Raw genomic sequence first — 20,129 nt, 5'->3', positions numbered from 1 at the left:
TGTGAAGCAGGCAGGAGCGATTCAAAATGAGCCAAATACCCGAGAAAGGACTAATAGTTCAAATTTCGGTGTCACCCACTCTATTTCATCCTAAACAAACCAGAAAGGGGGCTCAATGTTCAAAATACCGGAATTGTCCTTTAACAAAACGAATTTACCACTCAATATCTGGTTTCCGCCGGTGGGCGGGTTCTCTTATTGGCTAGTGTCCTTCGTTGCCCTGTGCTCTTCAAAATAAAAGTTCTTCCGTTTGATAATGTCTACAAAAATATAGCAGACACAGAGGACCACACCACCCACAGTCAAGACTGACACAGCTTCAAATAACAATAATAGTATTCATAATCATTTGAAAATGAGAACTTCTGAAGTTATGATGACTTCAGTGCAGTTGATGTTTAGCCACAGTTAATACATGCAGAGTAGACCTGAGGGCTTTACTACGACATCATTGTCCGGCTTTGAGCTTTGCGCTCTGTGCGCGTTCACATCAAAGGAGCTGCGATCGCGGGCTGCTGATTTCCTCACAGCCTGAGTGCTATGAGGAATACAAGTGATCACAACACATTTCTGACAGCTGAAAATTGCGTATCTGTTGACCTTTAGCCATTTACAGTAAACAAATAATTTTTTCTTGTTGAAAGATATTATTTTATATTGTTTTCATATTATTATTTACTGACGGTGTTTACAGAATGCGAGTGTGTGTTATATTGAAAGCGAGGCTGGGTGTGCCTATGAATATAGGCTACAGTGAGTTTTTTAAGGTGCTGTACAAGCAAATCATATCGTCTACTCTGTACAGTGACAAAGAGTACAGTAACCTACTTCATTCAATATTGAATAGGCTACTGTAGCCCAGTGTTTCCCACACATTGACGAGACTATGGCGCCCGCCATAGTCTAATTTCGGCCGCCATAGTCTGCGTGCACATTATTATTATTATTTTTTTTTTTTTTTTGCTCAGACGAAGTTCGTGTCGCTCTCATTGGGATTGCATGAGAGCACGAAGTTCGGCTGTCTGCCTGCGACTGACAGCCGACTGACAGCCGACTGACAGTGTGAGAGAGTGAGCCCCCCCTCAGAGAAAAAAATTCAGCTGAGCCCCCCCCCCCCCCCCCCCAATTTTTATTTTTCTAAATACCTGTGTTTTGAAAGCTATCTTAATTATTTTACACATTTGAAACATCTCTGATCATAATTTTAAAACATTTGAAACATGTTTTTGAAACATTTGAAACATATTTTTTCAGCAACACGTCAGAAGATTTTAATCATATTTCTGAAACATTACAACATCTTTGTGCGTTTTTAAACACATTTCTTCACACAATTTAACAACTTTATCTAAGCATGTTTTAGCTTAACCTTTTTTAAATACATTTGAACATCTTAATCTGTGTAAACTGCCAGTCTACACAGATTCATTCAGGGTCCGCCACTCTGATTTTTCTGAGTCTAATGAGATATGCCTTTTCAGTCCAGAGATTCGACTATTCGGCGGGGTTTGTTTACCGGCGTTGCTATGGTGACCTAAATTATTATAAGCAACTGAAAACGATGCCGGTTTGAAACTAAAACTGATTCTTAAAAAAGTATAAATGCTATCAAAATTCTGTTTCGATAGTATTGAAGATACAAGTGTGTAGATTTGTTTAGTGGTTTGAACGATGGTAAACGGTGGAAAATGAATGAGTTACGATGTCTAGAAGTAGGTGTATCAGAATGGGCTGACGTCTTCAATGAAAACAGCTGAAAACGAAGCGGTATGAAACTAAAACTGATTCTGAAGAAATTTTAAATGATATCGAAATTCTGTTCAGATATTATCGAAGATACAAGTGTGTAGATTTGTTAAATGGTTTGCACGAAGATAAACGGTTGAAAATGTATTTAGTTATGTTACTTCTACAGTTGAAGTACGATTGATGATTTGAATCATCGACTTTGAGGGTTTTTATCGGGTTTATTTTTTTCTCACGTCGCGCCCCCCCTGAAGAACTCTGGCGCCCCCCAGGGGGGGCGCGCCCCACAGTTTGAAAACCACTGCCCTATACCGTTTGACTATAAGACCTCTATAAGAATCTCCTCTGTGCAACTATTCATGTAGACAGTCAATGATCAAACTAGTAGCATGAATATGAATTACAGTCCAAGCAGGTGAGGCAAGGCAAGGCAGTTTTATTTTTATAGCCCGTTTTTACAAACAGTTTGTCTCAAAGGGCTTTACATAGCATGAGCATCATAACAACATCCTCTTCCCTTCAACCCTCACATCCACTGAGTAAAAACTCCCAGGAAAATCCTTTTAACAGGGGAAAAATTGCAGTTGGTTCAGAGGGATGGAGCTGTGGAGAATATGTGGAAACACAGAGAGACTGCGAGACGCCAAGGCCAAACTACAAGGTGCGAAAGGTGAGGGGGGGGGGGGCGGGGGGGGCGCTGTACTTACATTTAGTTAGAGTGTCTGCCTCTCTGATCCATGGGGAGAGCTGGTTCCACAGTAAAGGAGCCCAGTAACTGAATGCTCTACTTCCCAGTCTGTTTTTAGAGATACTGGGAGTCACTAACAGACCTGCATTCTGGGAGCCAATAAAAATATTTGATAAGTCATAATAATAATGACTCATTATTGTGCATTTAAAGATGTATATTATATACATTGCAGCATTATTTGGGGATGACAATACAAGACTTGAATGTGCATTTGAGGGAGAGTTTGCTTTGTATTCCAGCTGGCAAATTTATATAGGCTACTATAGATCCATTTCAAAACACGTTCCAAGTAGGCTATAGGACAAAGCATGATACATCCTGGAATGAGTGAAGCTTGCCTGCTGACATGTTAAAATGACTGTCACAACTGCCATGAGCAAAGAGCAAAACCATTTGTACATAGTGTAGGCTACAGTAGCCTATTCGATATTGAATGAAGTAGGTTACTGTACACTCTTTGTCACTGTACAGAGTAGACAATATGATTTGCTTGTACAGCACCTTAAAAAACTCACTGTAGCCTATATTCATAGGCACACCCAGCCTCGCTTTCAATATAACACACACTCGCATTCTGTAATCACTGTCAGTAAATAATAATATGAAAACAATATAAAATATCTTCCAGCAAGAAAAAATAATTTGTTTACTGTAAATGCATAAAGGTCAACAAATGCGCAATGCTGGGCTCTCCAGTTTTGAACTGAGTTCAGAGTGAGATTTTGTTGGCGGGGGGGATATATTATATGTGAGTGCATACAAATTTGTCCACAGACATGGTGACTAATGTATGATAGTAGGCATTATTGGCCCTTAAAGGGGACCTATTATGCTTTTTCGACTTTTATGACCTATAAACGTTGTTATAATGATTGATAGTCATGTTTAAAGGGGACCTATTATTAGAGCTGTAGCGATGCGTCGATGACGTCGACGTCAAATTTCTCCGTCGACGATTTTCGACGGAGAAATGGACGAAAGTCACAATAAAGGAAAATGTCTGCGCACGAAATCATCAAAGGTATGGAAATACTTCAAGTTAAGTCCTAAACGGAAAGGTGTTGTGATTTGCACTCTTTGCCAAATGGAGTTGGCATATCACAAGAGCACGACAGCAATGTTGGAGCATCTCAAACGAGAAAGTATCTCGTGCGCATGAGAAAGTATCTCGTGCGCATGAGAAAGTATCTCGTGCGCATGAGAAAGTATCTCGTGCGCATGAGAAAGTATCTCGTGCGCATGAGAAAGTATCTCGTGCGCATGAGAAAGTATCTTGTGCGCACGAGAAAGTATCTCGTGCGCACGAGAAAGTATCTCATGAGCATGGGTAAACATCGTGCGCATATCACTGTGTGTGTGTGTGTGTGTGTGTGTGTGTGTGTGTGTGTGTGTGTGTGTGTGTGTGTGTGTGTGTGTGTGTGTGTGTGTGTGTGTGTGTGTGTGTGTGTGTGTGTGTGTGTGTGTGTGTGTGTGTGTGTGTGTGTGTGTGTGTGTGTCGTCAGCGAGTAGGTGGACGAGCGAGGAGAGCGAGCGATGGCGTGCGTGTCAGTCTAGTGAAGTCATGAACGAGTCCGGTTGTGTGTAAGAATAAAATACCCAGCCTGTCAAGAATCGGTGGCCGCTTCATTCCATCATATTCCGACCTATAAGCAGACTCACTGTCGGTCAAAGTGAAGGGTCATGCCCCCGAGAGCGCATCGGACCCGGAGGGAACGTATCACCTGTGCTCCTCGGTCTGGGAGCCGACAGCAGGAAAGATGTAACTAACCATCTCGTAGTTGGAGGCGGAGCGCAAGAGAGTATGCGCACACATTTTTTTCATGTCCCTTTACGGGTTCCGTATTAGATAAAGTATATTATTAAGAATTTTTTGGTATTTATTTGAGATACATTATGGTTTTTATTAATCGAGCAACAGAAAAAAAAAAAAAAACGTCCAATTGGTCATTAGATTAGTCGACTAATTGATAAAATAATCGCCTGATTAATCGTTTGATAAATAATTGTTTACCCCCAGCCTTACCTATTATGCTTTTTGACTTTTATGACGTATAAACGTTGTTCTAATGATTGATAGTAATTTTTTACCATACACAAAAAATGATGTAGATTTAGGAAACTCTTCCTCTCATCTGGGCGCTTTCAGCATTCTCTGTCAACGATCGGTTTCGTCCTACTCCGCCCCCCTCCTGCCAACCCAACTCTGTTGTGATTGGTTACCTTCCTTGAAGCGCGCGCGGGCAGATTTGACCAGGCATATGGGGGCGCAGCAGGAGTGCATCTACGTAGATGATTTCCCGGAAATGTGAACAAGTGAATGCAAACGCTGTCCCGAGTGTTTAGCGCTCTGCACAGCCACCCCAGACTGTCAGCTGGGAATACGTCGAAATACATGTACGTCATTATTTGACAATTTATTATGGTTAAAGGGGACCTATTATGCTTTTTCGACTTTCATGACCTATAACGATGTTATAATGATTGTTAGTCATGTTTAACCATACTTGAATAATGACGTACATGCATTTCGACGTATTCCCTGCTGACAGTCTGGGGTGGCTGTGCAGAGCGCTAAACACTCGGGACAACGTTTGCATTCACTTGTTCACATTTCCGGGAAATCATCTACGTAGATGCACTCCTGCCGCGCCCCCATATGCCGCAACTCGCAATCAGAGTTAAATGGTACCACGAAGCTCACTTTAGATTCAATTAGTTGAACCAGGTTTTCCGCTTTAGGTTCAATGCGCGTTCACATAAAAGGGGCGTTTCTCGCGTCATTTGACTCACCCTTATGCAAAGTAAATCGCGCAAGAGGGTGTATTTCATCCAAGGCGAGCAGTGTATTATTATGAACTCCTACGAGGAATTCAAAGTTCAAATCACAGCCAAGGGGAACACGGTTGCCCATAATATGGCTAGGGTGGGGTGCTGGCAAAAAATAGCCGACCGTGTTAATTTGTAAGTGAAAAGATTCTGCATATTGTCTAAAAAATATTATGTATCATCATCCCTTTTACCCCCATGTATGTGGGGGCCCATGTTTGCTCCTACGAAACTGGGGCCAAGTCAAAAATAAATATAAAAATATTATTCAATGTGGTAAGTTGTAAGCATCCATTAGAATAATTTCAGGTGAAGCCTAGCCTATGATTTGGTTTTCCGACTTTTGAGGTGATTTTTCTTAACAATTCTCACAGCTATAATATGAATTTGTAGAATAAAAAATGCCAAGGCCTAATTGTGTCACTGACTGTCGCGGTTATATGAAGGATAATGGACAACAAGGCACTTGACTATAGGTTAATGTACGTTGAACGTGCGGGGCCACCTTCGAACTTGAAACACAGACACACTGCGCAACACTAGCCGTGTTTACATGGCACATCTGATCCGCATAGATTTCTATGCGGAATAGATCTGTGTCCGTTATGTCTTTCGCGCACACCTGACACATCTCTGGACCGGCGGCGACATAATGGACGTCTTATCACTATTTGGCATTGTGAATTTGATTTTAATGAAAGCACAGCAGGAGAAACTTTTCTCTGCCTGCTCCTTAAATTAAGCAGGAGGACAGCACAGCTACGTCCAATCTTTATATTTAACCCCACCTCCGCCGCAAACAAGAGGAATTTGAATGCGAGTCTGCAGCCAAGACTGGTGGGAGAGAGTGGTCTCTCTAAGTTAAGAAGTATTTTAACGTTCAGCCTCATTTACAGTTATCTCGGACGCGCGCAGACACTATGATACGTGAACACGTCATTAATTAACACCCATGTCCCGTCGCTTAGCATGATCATTTTCTATTCGGCATAGAAATCTACGCAGATCAGATGTGTCCATGTAAACGCGGCTAGTGAGTGCACGGCTTCTTTGTGTAGCATTGACTACATACGGTCCAACAAGGTCGATCAGATAACGAATACCCTCTGAGAATCTGTATCTCTCATAAAGAATTTGGTCAGAAAATGTTAAGGGATCAGTTCTGTCCCGAAAAACCCTCTGTCTCCGGAGAGACGCCTGTACAGTGCGCCGAGGTCCACGGTAACACCCAAAAATGGTGACGCCATTGTAGGAGGAGGGGCTAGGAAGCTGCGCACGCCGATTTAAGTAGCCGATCTCCGGCTAGACTAAGCCGAAAAAGCTGCTCCCGACCAGGTTTGGTTGTGTGCATAAGTCACCATGGCGATACAGCGACGCTTAAAGAGATCGACTTTCGTGGTACAGCTAACCCAGGCTTTCAGCTCAACATACCTCGCTAACCCTCTAATCGAGCTTCGTAGTACAGACCCCAGGTCTACTCTGCATGTATTAACTGTGGCTAACTGTGGCTAAACATCAACAATGAAGTCATCATAACTTCATAAGTTCTCATTTTCAAATGATTATGAATGCTATTATTGTTATTTGAAGCCGTGTCAGTCTTGACTGTGGGTGGTGTGGTCCTCTGTGACTGCTAGTGTCTATAATGCAGTAATATTTGTCGACATTATCAAACGGAAGAACTTTTATTTTGAAGAGCACAGGGCAACGAAGCACACTAGCCAATAAGAGGACCCGCCGAATAGGAACGAAAAAACTAATAAACGAACTAGAGCCCGACCGATATAGAATTTTTAAGGTCGATACGAATATTTTGTGATTTAAAAATCCGATATGCCGATATATCGGCCGATATATATATATAAAAAAAAAATCCAGAAACGCGCAACAAAACAAACACATTTCCCTAACATTGGTTATTTGTAGTTATCCTTTAAATCCTTTTCACTCTCAGCTAACACGTAACAACAGCAAAACTGGACATGGTAGTCATGAATTAAGTCATGCTTATCGTCGTTAGAGAATTGATGGGGATGTTTTTTTAATTGTTATTCAAGCAATGTATGTCTCGTGACAGTTGCCAACTTACCATGAACACACTTGCACACATGAACAACACCGATGATCTCCGTCGATCTCCGTCATTCACTCTGCCTAAATCAGCCGGTTTGGGGCGTTAGAGCGCCCTCTGGTGGACAAACTATCTTTTTTTTATATTTTTATATTCATTTATCGGCCATTATAAATGCTGATACCGAATAGTTTGAAAAATGCCTAATATCGGCCGATAATATCGGCCTGCCGATATATCGGTCGGGCTCTAAAACGAACTGAAATCTTGATTTTCTTTTTTTTTTATTCCCAGAAAACAGAGTCATAAATCGTACCTTGCTCCTGTAGGCGGGGTACTTTCAGAAATGCATATCTCACTCAAAAAAATCATGTACAGACTTTTTTCAAAGTTTATATGCGTGTGGGAGCACCAGAGACCCAAAACAACACCCCAAATCCCAGGAAAAGTGTTGTTTTCATAATATGTCCCCTTTTAATGAGTTTTAATTTTGCATTTGTTTTACATGGTAAGCCCCCTGATCTATTTTTCAGAGAAGCCTTCCTTGCCCAGTATGCACCAGGACATTAAGTAAAAACATTGAAGTAGAAAGGAGTACTATCACGATTATATATTGAATGACATGGAATGAAGAGGGAAGATAAGCTGTCGCAGTCACTTATTTATTATTATCAGGCCGAAAGATTACTTTTTTTTTAATGTTTATGAAATGTTGTGCTGCTGTGTGAGGATCATGCTGCACTGCCCTCCTCTTCATGTGTGCAGTGCAGGCTGTTTTGTAAAGAGGTTTGCCACGTGATCAAATGACACAACCCTCTCCTCCTCACTCACCATGACCTTAACCCCACATACACACTCGCACCAAGACACTATCCCCTTAAGCCCCGTTTACACCATCCCGCTAATGGCCGCTAATGGCCGATGGACCACCGATGTGGAAGTCGGGGTGATTCGGGTGACATCGGGCTAAAAATGTATGATCGGGTCAATTTATCGGGGTAGCATTTACACATACCCGATGTTATAATGATAACATAACGATTTATGCCAGGGAAGACACCCGAAGTGCGTTTGGAGTCATTTGACGTCATTTGGCGTCATTTCGATAGAAGGCAAAGGGGAGACTGGTTTAGACTGATATTTATTTATATATTCATTTATATTACAATAGTGATTTTATAATAATAGAACGCCGGTTCTAAATGGGCGAAGTACCCCTGTAATTATAAAAGTAGGACATCCATCCATCACCCCCTATTTATACCCAAGTGGCAGATTGAGGGTCTTCCTTAACACAATCTGGTCACTCACAATCGTTATTTGTCGAGGGTTCTCGAGGGTCTTTCGTGTGTTGAGGTTGCCGATATAAAGACGATAAAGCGCAGAAGATTAACGAATATAGCCGATGTGCCCAGGAAAATTCCCGAACGACTTGCGGTGTCTTACGTTATACTCCCGTTCTATTCCCGATTATAGCCGATTAGCCCATAGCAACACCTGGTAACCGATTCTACCCCGATAGACCCAAAATTAACAAACATGTTCGTTCTTTGCCAATGTTGCCCGATGTTGCCCGATCATTGAGCATTTCTTCCCGTTTCTTCCCGTTGTCTAACGATGTTCCCGGGAAGAGTAACGGTGTTTCCCGATGCAACCACGCTATTTGCCGATGTTATAACGATAGCTGCTGATTAAGCCATCGGGCACCATCGGGGCCCACTATCGGGTAGGTGTAAACCCCGCATTAATCACCTCCTTCAAGTTCGGTTACCCCAAACACAACGGGCGAACCGCCGGTCTGCCACATAGCTACAGGACAGCTTGCATACAGGAAGTCCACTCAGCCGAATAGGACTCAGGACAGAGGGGTCACAGACAGGTCATAGGGCGGTTTGTGAGAAAGGAAAGGAAGGAAAGTGGGGATTTGAGAGCTGGTGACTTGGCTGGGAGAGCTAGCCTAGTAACGCTAACGTTAATCCCATCTGAGCTCGACGTGGCTATCTTTAGCCTAGCTGTGCATTCTAGAACAGTCAATGTTTTTTCGTTGCTGGATTTCAATCGGGTACCTCTGGCTTTTCCAAAACCAAACCTTTCACAGAGTATCAGGTAAGGTGAAACTTGTTTTTGTTGTATTTCTAAGTTGGAAAGGTGTTGTTTATTCAACAGATATTCACGCTATGAAATAAAGCCATGCGACAGGAAACTAAAAACTTCGTTACCAGGGTTAGGGTTAGGCCCAATCCCATTTCTAGCCCTTACCCCTCCCCCTTACCCCTCCCCCTTACCCCTTCCCCTTACCCCTTCCCCCTTCCCCTTGCCCCTCAATACAGAGGGGTAAAACGTTCCCCTAAGAAATGAGACACCCCTCCATTACGTGGCTTCATCGTCGCTGACTGTGGACAGCTGACTGCTATTTCAACAGAGGCCAAGAGTAGGCATGTTTCAGATCAAGCATACGTTGCGTTGCCTCACATAACATAATGAATTAGTGGATAAAAACGTCAGAAATGCTGGCGTTAACTTCCCTATGTGATGTGACGCGTCACATTGTAACTCCGTCCGTCTGCTTTTCTGTGCATATGCTCTTTCAAATAAATGCAGACATAAGACACTCCCCTCAACATATCAAAACATTCCCATAGTTGGTTGGAATGAAATCTAACCAAGCTCCTTCAATCGATAGTGTACACACACATCGCTAGGAGGAGCTATGCAAAAGAAGACGTGTCTTGTCGTGAATAATTATTTGATAGTAGGGCTGTAACGATACACAAATTCACGATTCGGTTTGTATCACGATTTTTGACCCACGGTTCGATACATCCCACGATTCTTTTAAATTTAAAAAGCATTTTATTTAAACAACACTTAAATACCAATTATCTTAATGTAACATTTAATAACAAATAATTTGGAACACTGAACAGATTTGAACCGAAATAATACTATTAAAGTATAGCTAAATTAATAAAGAAATAACCAAAGATTGCAGTTGGAGGATGCTTTTTGCTGGTAGGCATAATAGGGCCCCTTTAACTGTTTGGTTGGTTTATTCAAATATCCTTATTAGCGCTTCTTATTAGGCTATGTAGCTTAAATAATGACATAATCAGGCCGTATAGAATGCAACATGTTTAATAGCCTAACTTTCAATAGATGAGGAAAAACATGAACGTCGCAATAACGAGGCATAGTGTTACGAGTAGCATATGTGTGTGCGGGAGAATGGCAGTGTGCGTATGCGTGTGTGAGTGACGTCAGCGAGTGAGTGGACGAGCGAGGAGAGCGAGCGGTAGCGCGTGTGTCTAGTGAAGAAGCGAACGAGTCCGGTAGAATAAAGTACCCATCCTGTCAATAATCGGTGGCCGCTTCATTCCGACCTATAAGCAGACAAACTGCCAGTCAAATCACACAAAACAATAGAGACAGGATCACACAGGCAATTTTTTTCGCGCTTGGCCAACTCTGGATAAATGTCGTTCATATCGCATATTAGGACTTCGACGGCTGTGGAGAAATGCAATCCTCCGTAGCCACGGAGAGCTGTGATCACAGAGAGGGCATCTCGTCACATATTTACGGCATCGATAGGAGGGGGCGCTGTCAGCAGACTATTATTTAGACAAATTATTAGCAAATTTCAATCTGACAATTTGACCGAAGAGTTAGAAAGGGCATATCGCGCTTCTGCCTTCTCACACCGCGAGACAGGATCGTGGCTTTGAGTATCGCGATTTTCGGTTTGATACGCGTATCGTTACAGCCCTAGTTGATAGGCTACAAAAATCCATGTCTTACATGCACAAACACATTATGGTCACTGGAATGTGATTTGATCTTCATTCTAACTGACCACTATATCAAAGCACAACAGTACAAGAACATATTGCATTTGGTTTCTTTATTAAAAGTAGACAATAACCGATGGAAACACGCAAAATGTGCCGGTGGAAGAGCATGAAGATCCTAAATAATGTTAAAACGTTAATTTCTATTAGTTACGATCAGTGGGTGTTCAGAAGGAAAAACACAAAAAACATCCAATTACGTAACAGAACATTACACTACCTTGATATAGGGTATGTCTACAGTTGAGTTCCACGCGCACAGACCCCTCTCAAAGGCGGCAATTGAGTCACATTAATTATTAATTCATGATACCGTCCTCACCGGTTATAATGTTGGTTGCCTTGGCCATTTTTCTGTTTTTACGCCTGTCTGTTGCTAAAGAAAGACACCGGAGGCGACGAATGTATCACGACGCATACGTCTGCTGACTAATCAAATGATGGTACGTGTAACTTCTTTATTTTTTCATTGTATGAAATATCAGTTAGCCAGCCGGCTCAGCTGGAAATGTAGGCTAGCTTTCGTATGTATTTGTATACGATCTGTTTTTTAACCATGTATGTGTTAATTTATTTTTGTCAGTGCCGGGTGAGTTAGGAAATGTTATCATCAAGTGGTTTCAAATAGTGATGTAATGGTTTGCATCGGGGCGTGTGTCAAGTAGGTGTCGGCTCCTCCCCAGCGAAGCTCCGTATCGAGTAGGATTCATAGGCGAAATTACGTTGTGCTGTCCCGCGATATGAAAATCTTAGCCAAATGATTTATGAATTCTCAAATGATTTGATCGAACCACTTTGGTGGTTCATCTGGCTGAGAGGGTTAGGGTTAGGGTTTGAACATCAGTCTTTTTGTTTCTCCAGGCGGATCGTCCACCTATGTATTGCAGGGTGGATGCGACTGTGCCCATCCTGCGGATATGGCGCGATGAGGGGGCTGAACTGTGGAAAGACTTTCGCCTGTACAGACGTGCCATGAACAGCCTGCAGAGGCTCCTGGACAGGGGGCAAGATCATGGTTGGGGGAATCAATTTGAAATCCTGATCTACACATATTGGCTTGCCAATGGATTGTCATACCGGGTGGTATCCAGTGTGTTCAGTGTACCGAAGGCAACTGTGCACAGAGTTATACACCGGGTGGCACAAAGTATCTGGAACAATTTGAACAGGGTGAACTCCTTCCCACAGGCCTATGAGGAGCTGAAAGCAGTAGGGCAAGGGTTTGCTGATCTATCAGGGACCCCTGCTTTTGCAAATGTTGTCGGGGCGATCGATGGAACCCATATTCGGATCAAGCCACCACAACTACATCAATTAAACTATCTAAATTACAACAACTTTTATTCAATTAACATGCAGGCCATATGCGATGCAAAGGGGACATTTTTGGACATTTTTGTGGGCTACCCAGGGTCTGTCCATGACAAAAGGGTAATGAAAAACAGTTATTTTTATTTGACTGCCAGGTATCCACCGCCAGGTTACATGCTTTTAGGTGATGGTGGGTACCCCTGCCTCCAGACGCCCGTATGTCTGTTGACTCCCTATAAAGAGCCGGTGATTGGGCGGGTGCAGCAGCGCTTTAATTACCGCCAATCCAAGGCGGGTTCTGTGATAGAGCGGGCCTTCGGGATGATGAAGACATGGTGGAGGTCAACCCTTTTCCGGGCACTAGAAGTCAAGCCTACCTTTGCCCCCCAGGTCATTGCTTCCTGTGCCTTCTTGCACAATGTTTGCTTAAATAATGGAGACACACTGGATCCTGATGAAGACATTGCCAGGGATGACCTTGACCCCCATCCCCCTCAAGAACAAATTGGACTCAATGAAACACCAGGATTTGATATCCGAGACTCACTGGCTGCCCAAGTCTCATATGAATTTTAAATGTTATTACTCTGGCTGTAACGATACGCGTATCAAACCGAAAATCGCGATACTCAAAGCCACGAACCTGTCTCGCGGTGTGAGAAGGCAGAAGCGCGATATGCCCTTTCTAACTCTTCGGTCAAATTGTCCGATTGAAATTTGCTAATAATTTGTTTAAATAATAGTCTGCTGACAGCGCCCCCTCCTATCGATGCCGTAAATATGTGACGAGATGCCCTCTCTGTGATCACAGCTCTCCGTGGCTACGGAGGATTGCATTTCTCCACAGCCGTCGAAGTCCTCATATGCGATATGAACGACATTTATCCTGAGTGGGCCAAGCGTGAAAAAAATTGCCTGTGTGATCCTGTCTCTATTGTTTTGTGTGATTTGACTGGCAGTTTGTCTGCTTATAGGTCGGAATGAAGCGGCCACCGATTATTGACAGGATGGGTACTTTATTCTACCGGACTCGTTCGCTTCTTCACTAGACACACGCGCTACCGCTCGCTCTCCTCGCTCGTCCACTCACTCGCTGACGTCACTCACACACGCATACGCACACTGCCATTCTCCCGCACACACATATGCTACTCGTAACACTATGCCTCGTTATTGCGACGTTCATGTTTTTCCTCATCTATTGAAAGTTAGGCTATTAAACATGTTGCATTCTATACGGCCTGATTATGTCATTATTTAAGCTACATAGCCTAATAAGAAGCGCTAATAAGGATATTTCAATAAACCAACCAAACAGTTAAAGGGGCCCTATTATGCCTACCAGCAAAAAGCATCCTCCAACTGCAATCTTTGGTTATTTCTTTATTAATTTAGCTATACTTTAATAGTATTATTTCGGTTCAAATCTGTTCAGTGTTCCAAATTATTTGTTATTAAATGTTACATTAAGATAATTGGTATTTAAGTGTTGTTTAAATAAAATGCTTTTTAAATTTAAAAGAATCGTGGGATGTATCGAACCGTGGGTCAAAAATCGTGATACAAACCGAATCGTGAATTTGTGTATCGTTACAGCCCTAGTTATTACGCTTACTTATCACTTGTAAATCGTTTTTCTACAGTTCCCTGTTGGTTTTTATGTTCCCTTACAAGTTTATCCTGATGATTATGTTCATACCTTGTTATTTATTTGTTGATTGATTGTCAGAAAAAAAATGTTTGAAATCTATCTGCTAGTTGATAGTTACTATAATAGTTACCATCTAAACTATCTACTAACTATTTTAAATGTAATTACGCTTACTAATCACTTGTAAATAGTTTTTCTACAGTTAACTGTTGGTATTTATGTTCCCATACAAGTTTATCCTGATGATTATGTTCATACTTTGTTATTCACGTATTTGTTGATTGATAGTTAAAAAAAGAATGTTTTAAAACTATCTGCTTCTTGTAGCATTTATCACACATAGAAAAAACTTTTGTAAACAGGAATATTTGATTGTTCAACAAGTAACATTAAAATTAGAAATATATATAACAATAATAAATAGGAATAATAAATAGCATAAATTAATAAATAGCAAGAATAAAAAACATAGGAACAACAATAATCAATAATTATAATTTGTTGACCATCCTCTCAAAGAGATCCAAAAAGCGATCCGTCTTGGCCTCACTTTCTTCATGGCGCCTCTGCTCCTGAAGGGCCTCCTCAGCCAGGAGTTCTGCCACTGTTTTGGACCTCCTTCGTGGTGGTATGATGGATGTGGTAGGGTGTACTGGGGTGCTGGCTGCTGTCGGGGGTGCTTGGGTGTAGGGCTCCACCATCTCCTAAAGAAACAATGCAAGTCAGTTGTTAGAAGTCATTTTCTTTAGAAATGTTTAGCTAATATCTCATGAAACATGTTTGAATAGCAGTTAGTGAAATTCGTGAAACCACATCAACCTCACCATGAGGATAACCATGGGGTCTTGAATAGATGACACAAGGACTGGTGGGTCAATTGCTGGCCGGGCACCAAGAATCTCGTGCATCAAATCAAAATACTGCCACGTCGCCACAGTCACCTCTCCACTTTCAGTCCCCGACCCAGTTTTGGGAGTCCTCAAATCCTGAAAAAACAAACACACACACACACACACACACACACACACACACACACACACACACAGCAAATACTCAATTACAACAAAAACAATGGTCTCGTTTGGTTTATACATTCATTAGGCAAATGGTAATTGTTTATTTCAAACTAGACACATACCTTGTACTTCTTTTTAAGATTCTCCCACTTCTTAGAAGCCTGTTGCCTGGTCACTTTCCCCTCCATCCCCATTTCTTCCAGAAAAACACTACATCACAGCCAACGTACAGTATAACGACACAGACATTCAGTGGGCTGAGCTCAACACAGAAATACCAAAGTAGAAAACAGACGCAAGAATGAAAAGATTGAACAACGTAAGACTCACTCCCACTGTTTTCTGGCGATCATTTTTGATTTTAGGAACTAATTTTCCCTGGTCGCTCTGAAATTAATGAGCCGTCTGGTCTCCTGTGGTGTCCCTGAGGTAAAAGTGGAAAGGAAATCTTCAGTTTGACAGGAGAGTGACGTAGCCTAGGTGGCAGCTTTACCGATATCAAAGCAGTGCGCCGGTATAATCAACCAAGGAATAGTAGTAGTAAGCAAATCCACTGCACACAAATTTTACTTGAAACCATAACATGTCATGTCAAGGGTTATCGGATATCTATCTCAACAAATAGCGATAGCGGAACACATTAGCCAGTGGTTGACATTAAGGTTTCAAAAGCACTTGCCCATCGGGCAAGTACAGGTCAGGTTCAACTTGCCCGAATGTGATGTTCACTTGCCCAAATTATAATCAGAATCTTGAACAGGCCTCTTTTTGCCAGGCACGCGGCCTGGTTTTGGGGGGGCTCAGAAAAATCATCCTAGCTCAGACTGAAGCTGAATGTTAGCTTCCACACATGTTGTGTTTAAAAAATAACAAACTTCCCTTTGTTTACTTATTTATCGAGCGGTCACATCGTGCCATGAAGTGATTTCAGTCCACCGTTGCAACCTATTAAAGCTATCGCCAAGTTATATGTAGACCTGCATGATTTCATGCAAATGTACTTAACTAAATGTCAGAGGTAGTAGCAAAGATATGTCTTTTTTAACTTTCACGTTTCTTGTAGCTCTAACTGAATAATCACAATCGCGTTTCTAGTAGTGTAGTGGTGTCCCCACAAACGGGGACGTTTCTTCTTAAGTTGTTATTTGCGAGTTTTAGTCACAGAATGATATGGTTTGGACTGTTGGAATAAGTGGAGGCTCAGCTTTCATGTAATATATAGTTTGTGAGGGTCCAATTTCGTGAAAAAGATCGCTATTGCTGTGCATGTGCACAGTTATGAAACCCAAAACCGTGTTCTTGCATATGACTTTCCTTGGTAATTTGCCTCAATCCAAAGTACTTCCAAACTGCACTCCTCCATCACTACTCCATTTTCCTTCTACCTAAACCGTTCGCGGAGGCGCTGCACTTGCGATGCTTGCTTTGTTGGCTAACCTTTAGCCAACACCTTCGAATCACGGCCAGAGAACGCACTGCGAGTGACAGAAGGCGGGGCTATATTCGCACTGAAGCGATGCGTGTCTGTTAACTCGCTTACGAGAGAAGAGAAGACGGCGCGCTGATCAATTGCAAATACTTATATTTTGTGTTATTTTGCGGCAAAAAAGTTTGTTCTGCAGTTTCTAAAAACATTTGAATAAATAGCCTTTATATTAACATCCACCCAAAATCCACTTGCCCGTTCGGGCAACCAGAAATCAATCTCAACTTGCCCCAATATGACTTTTGGTTGCCCCGGGCAAGCGGGCAACCGTTAATGTCGTGGCCTGCATTAGCATCGGCTTCTAGTGATTCAAAACAAACTTGACTAGTGAATCAAAACAAACTTGACTAGTGATTCAAAACTAACTTCACAATTAAAAACCGCTCGAAAATAGTATTATTACACCAGTCTGCCGTAATTAAAGTGCTGAAAATACTTACATTTGTGCGTGTCCTTCACTTGAGCCATCGCTGCTGTTTGTTTATTTGGCGATTTCGGTTGGCCGAAATCGCCAATCGAGAGCGCCAAAATCTTGTATGTATAGTTCAACGGTTATTTACCGTTATGTCATGTTTTATATCGAGCTCAGAGATCGCATTGTCCGTGTATGACTTTGAGCCGAATATACAGTCAACTTTACAGCATGTCTGAATGATAACAACTAGTAAAAATGCATTTTCGGCCGGATTTTCCTCGAAGCCCTCCCTTTAAAGTGTGGTCCTTGGAAAGCTTCGTTTCAAGGGCTACGTAGCCTTTTGTCTTCGCCCTACCCCTTAACCCAAATGAGAATTGGGACACCCTTACCCCTTCAAAACAAGGGGGAGGGGTAAGGGGTAGAAATGGGATGCAGCCTAAGGCCCAATCCCGTTTCTTTGCTCACTGTCTCAACCCTACATCTCAACCCTAACCCTCATTGCTCATGCTCATTGCTACCCCTCATTGCTACCCTAACCGATCCCCTACCAAATGGGACAACCCTACCCTGTGACGTCATCATGGCCTCCCTGTGCCCCCTAGCAGATAACCAGACCCCTGGTAATGTTACAAGAGACAGACTGGCTGCCATTGTCTCGGGCAACGAGCAAGACCCATTATAAAGATGTTTAACCTGAAATGGTATTTATATTTTGTAATTGGCACGGCCTGGCGAGACTGGCCACACTCACACTGGCAGATTTGAGCACGGTTAGGTGCTAAAACAGCCACGGCCACGGCCAGAAGGCCTAGTGTGAATGCACCCTTAGATAATAATCGGTTAAGAACAAGAACACTTTAGAAGAAACACTTTATTTAAATAAGAAACACTGAACCACACATCTAAAAATACACACAAACGCACACCTAAAAATACACACACACACACACACACCCTCTCTCATCTTTTGAGAGAATGGTGGAGAATCACATCTTCTCCACCATTCCGCCAACTTTGCCTCGCTCTCCTCATGCCTCGCCTGCCCCCTGGCACTCTCCTCTTGGAAGAGGTGCCTGGGGTGGTGGAAGAGGTGCCTGGGGTGGAGGAGCATGAGGGAGAGGTGGGAGGGCTGGTGGCAGTGGACTCAACGATGTCCTGAAAGAAAACGAATAAAAAGGAATTAGGAATTATATGCCAGAACTGGGTGATATGGCCATATGTTACGTACAATATGTGATAGCTATGTACACAATATAGTACTGCCAAAAAATACATTGATTAACCATGTAATATTACTAATATAATATATTAGTATAATAATACTTAGAGAATATTACTAATATAATATATATATTAGTATATATAATATTACTTATAGAATATTAATAATTAATAACTAATAATGTTACTAATATTACTTTCTATATTAGCTAAGAGTTTATTGTTTACTGTTTACTGTTTTTTGTTTACTTTTTATAGTTAGTTAGTTAAGAGTTTATTGTTTATCTTATCTTATATTATAATTATTGTTTACTGTTTACTTTTTATTTTACTTTTTATTGTTATCTTTATTGTTGTTTATCTTATATTGTATATAATTTAATATTGTGTTGTGTTTCTTTCTGTAAGCTACTGGACAATCAATTTCCTTGAGGGAGTCATCCCAAAAGGATCAATAAAGCCTAATCTAATTTAATCTAATCTAATATAATATATTAGTATAGTAAAGTTTATTTTTAACCTGGAGTCACTAGAACATGGAAGATCTGGATATCATACGACATCCAGCCCGGTCGTATGCATCCCGGTCTGCAGCCCGGTCTGCAGGCCGGGCTGCAGACCGGGATGATCGGGCATGCATCCCGGCCGAGAACCGTGGTCGGGCGGCCTGCGATAGTCGGCCGGGGACTTTCGCGATCTTCCGCGAAAGTCGGCCGGGGACTTCCGAGAGTCCGCTGCCGGGTTTCGAAGCCCGCGGCCGGGCTGCAGAGTATAATTAATAAAATAATTACTAGTTAATTACAGAGAAAATACTTACATTTGTGTTTTTCCAATCCTGTCGCATCTTTTCGTCCTCCATCTTGTCTAGGATATTTCTTGATTTTCCGTTTTCTCGCAAGGTATTGTGGGAGCAAGTCAGAACTGAAGCGCTTTGAGGGTGCCCATCGAAAATCTCAATTTTGAGGGGATGTTAGCCCTCCCCCTACCCCTTAAGCTACCTTTAAACTGGTATTGGGACATGGCTCCACGGCGCGTGAACGCGCAACAGCGAGGGTTAGGGCTGAGATTTTGAAGCGAGCAAAGGATTGAGATTCAACCTTAGTGTCTCTTACTTTTCTAAATGTTCCCAATGGATGTAAATAACTTTTAAGAAGTGTATCCCACTAGCTCAACAACAGTAATAAGCAGGTAAAGCACTGCATGGCCAATGGACCTCTAGTGTAACGCAAGTATGTATACAATACCAATTAAACTGACTTTACATATGTGACATTGGTGGAAACTATCTGAGACTTTCACACCAAAAAAAACACCTATATAATGTTTGTATGGGAAGCAGTATAGATCACTGATGGTGTCGTTCTCTCAGAAGCGAAAATTATATACACGCCAAAGTTAATTCTATGTGTGGGAAAGGAATGAGCAACTTGGTAAATAAGTACATTGTAGTAAGATAGATCAATCTTGAAATATCATGTCTCTACTGGATTTATGTTTTCGAATGTTTCCCCCGATACTAGGGGGTAAAAGGTATATGACGCCATTTACATGACAAAATGACAGACCCTTACCATGAATATTTAGACCGTTATCTGGGTTAGAGCATTGTTGGAAACAATTTAAATGAATGGAGGTACACATTCATTTAAAAGTATTTTTATCGAACAGAGAATCTTTTTTAAAGGGGACATATTATGGAAACAACACTTTTCCAGCGGATTTTGGGTGTTGTTTTGGGTCTCTGGTGCTCCCACACGCATACAAACTTTGAGTTTGTATATAATTTT

At 41.9% G+C, this 20,129-nt stretch overlaps 1 protein-coding gene across 7 annotated transcripts in view; it reads left to right on the top strand.

Annotated features, from left to right (window-relative positions):
* Positions 1-20,129, top strand: part of ddah1 (dimethylarginine dimethylaminohydrolase 1) — a 79,456-nt gene that overhangs the window by 12,881 nt on the left and 46,446 nt on the right. The window contains exons 2-4 of one of the 7 annotated variants that reach the window (XM_060066901.1): positions 2,317-2,416; positions 11,629-11,685; positions 12,104-13,136. The exons of 1 other annotated variant lie outside the window; for it this stretch is intronic. In XM_060066901.1, the coding sequence (XP_059922884.1) occupies positions 2,317-2,416; positions 11,629-11,685; positions 12,104-13,129 (1,183 nt within the window). In that variant the 3' untranslated portion in view covers positions 13,130-13,136. Of the gene's footprint in view, positions 1-2,316; positions 2,417-8,818; positions 9,501-11,624; positions 11,686-12,103; positions 13,137-20,129 lie in introns of those variants that run through there. 5 more of the 7 variants (XM_060066903.1, XM_060066905.1, XM_060066904.1 and 2 more) reach the window with 5 other exon arrangements.

The sequence above is a fragment of the Gadus macrocephalus genome, chromosome 12 (genome assembly GCF_031168955.1).
Source record: "Gadus macrocephalus chromosome 12, ASM3116895v1".
NCBI classification, from domain to species: domain Eukaryota; kingdom Metazoa; phylum Chordata; class Actinopteri; order Gadiformes; family Gadidae; genus Gadus; species Gadus macrocephalus.
The sequence above is the reverse complement of the archived record's forward strand: the minus strand, read 5'-3'. Positions and strand labels throughout refer to the sequence as shown.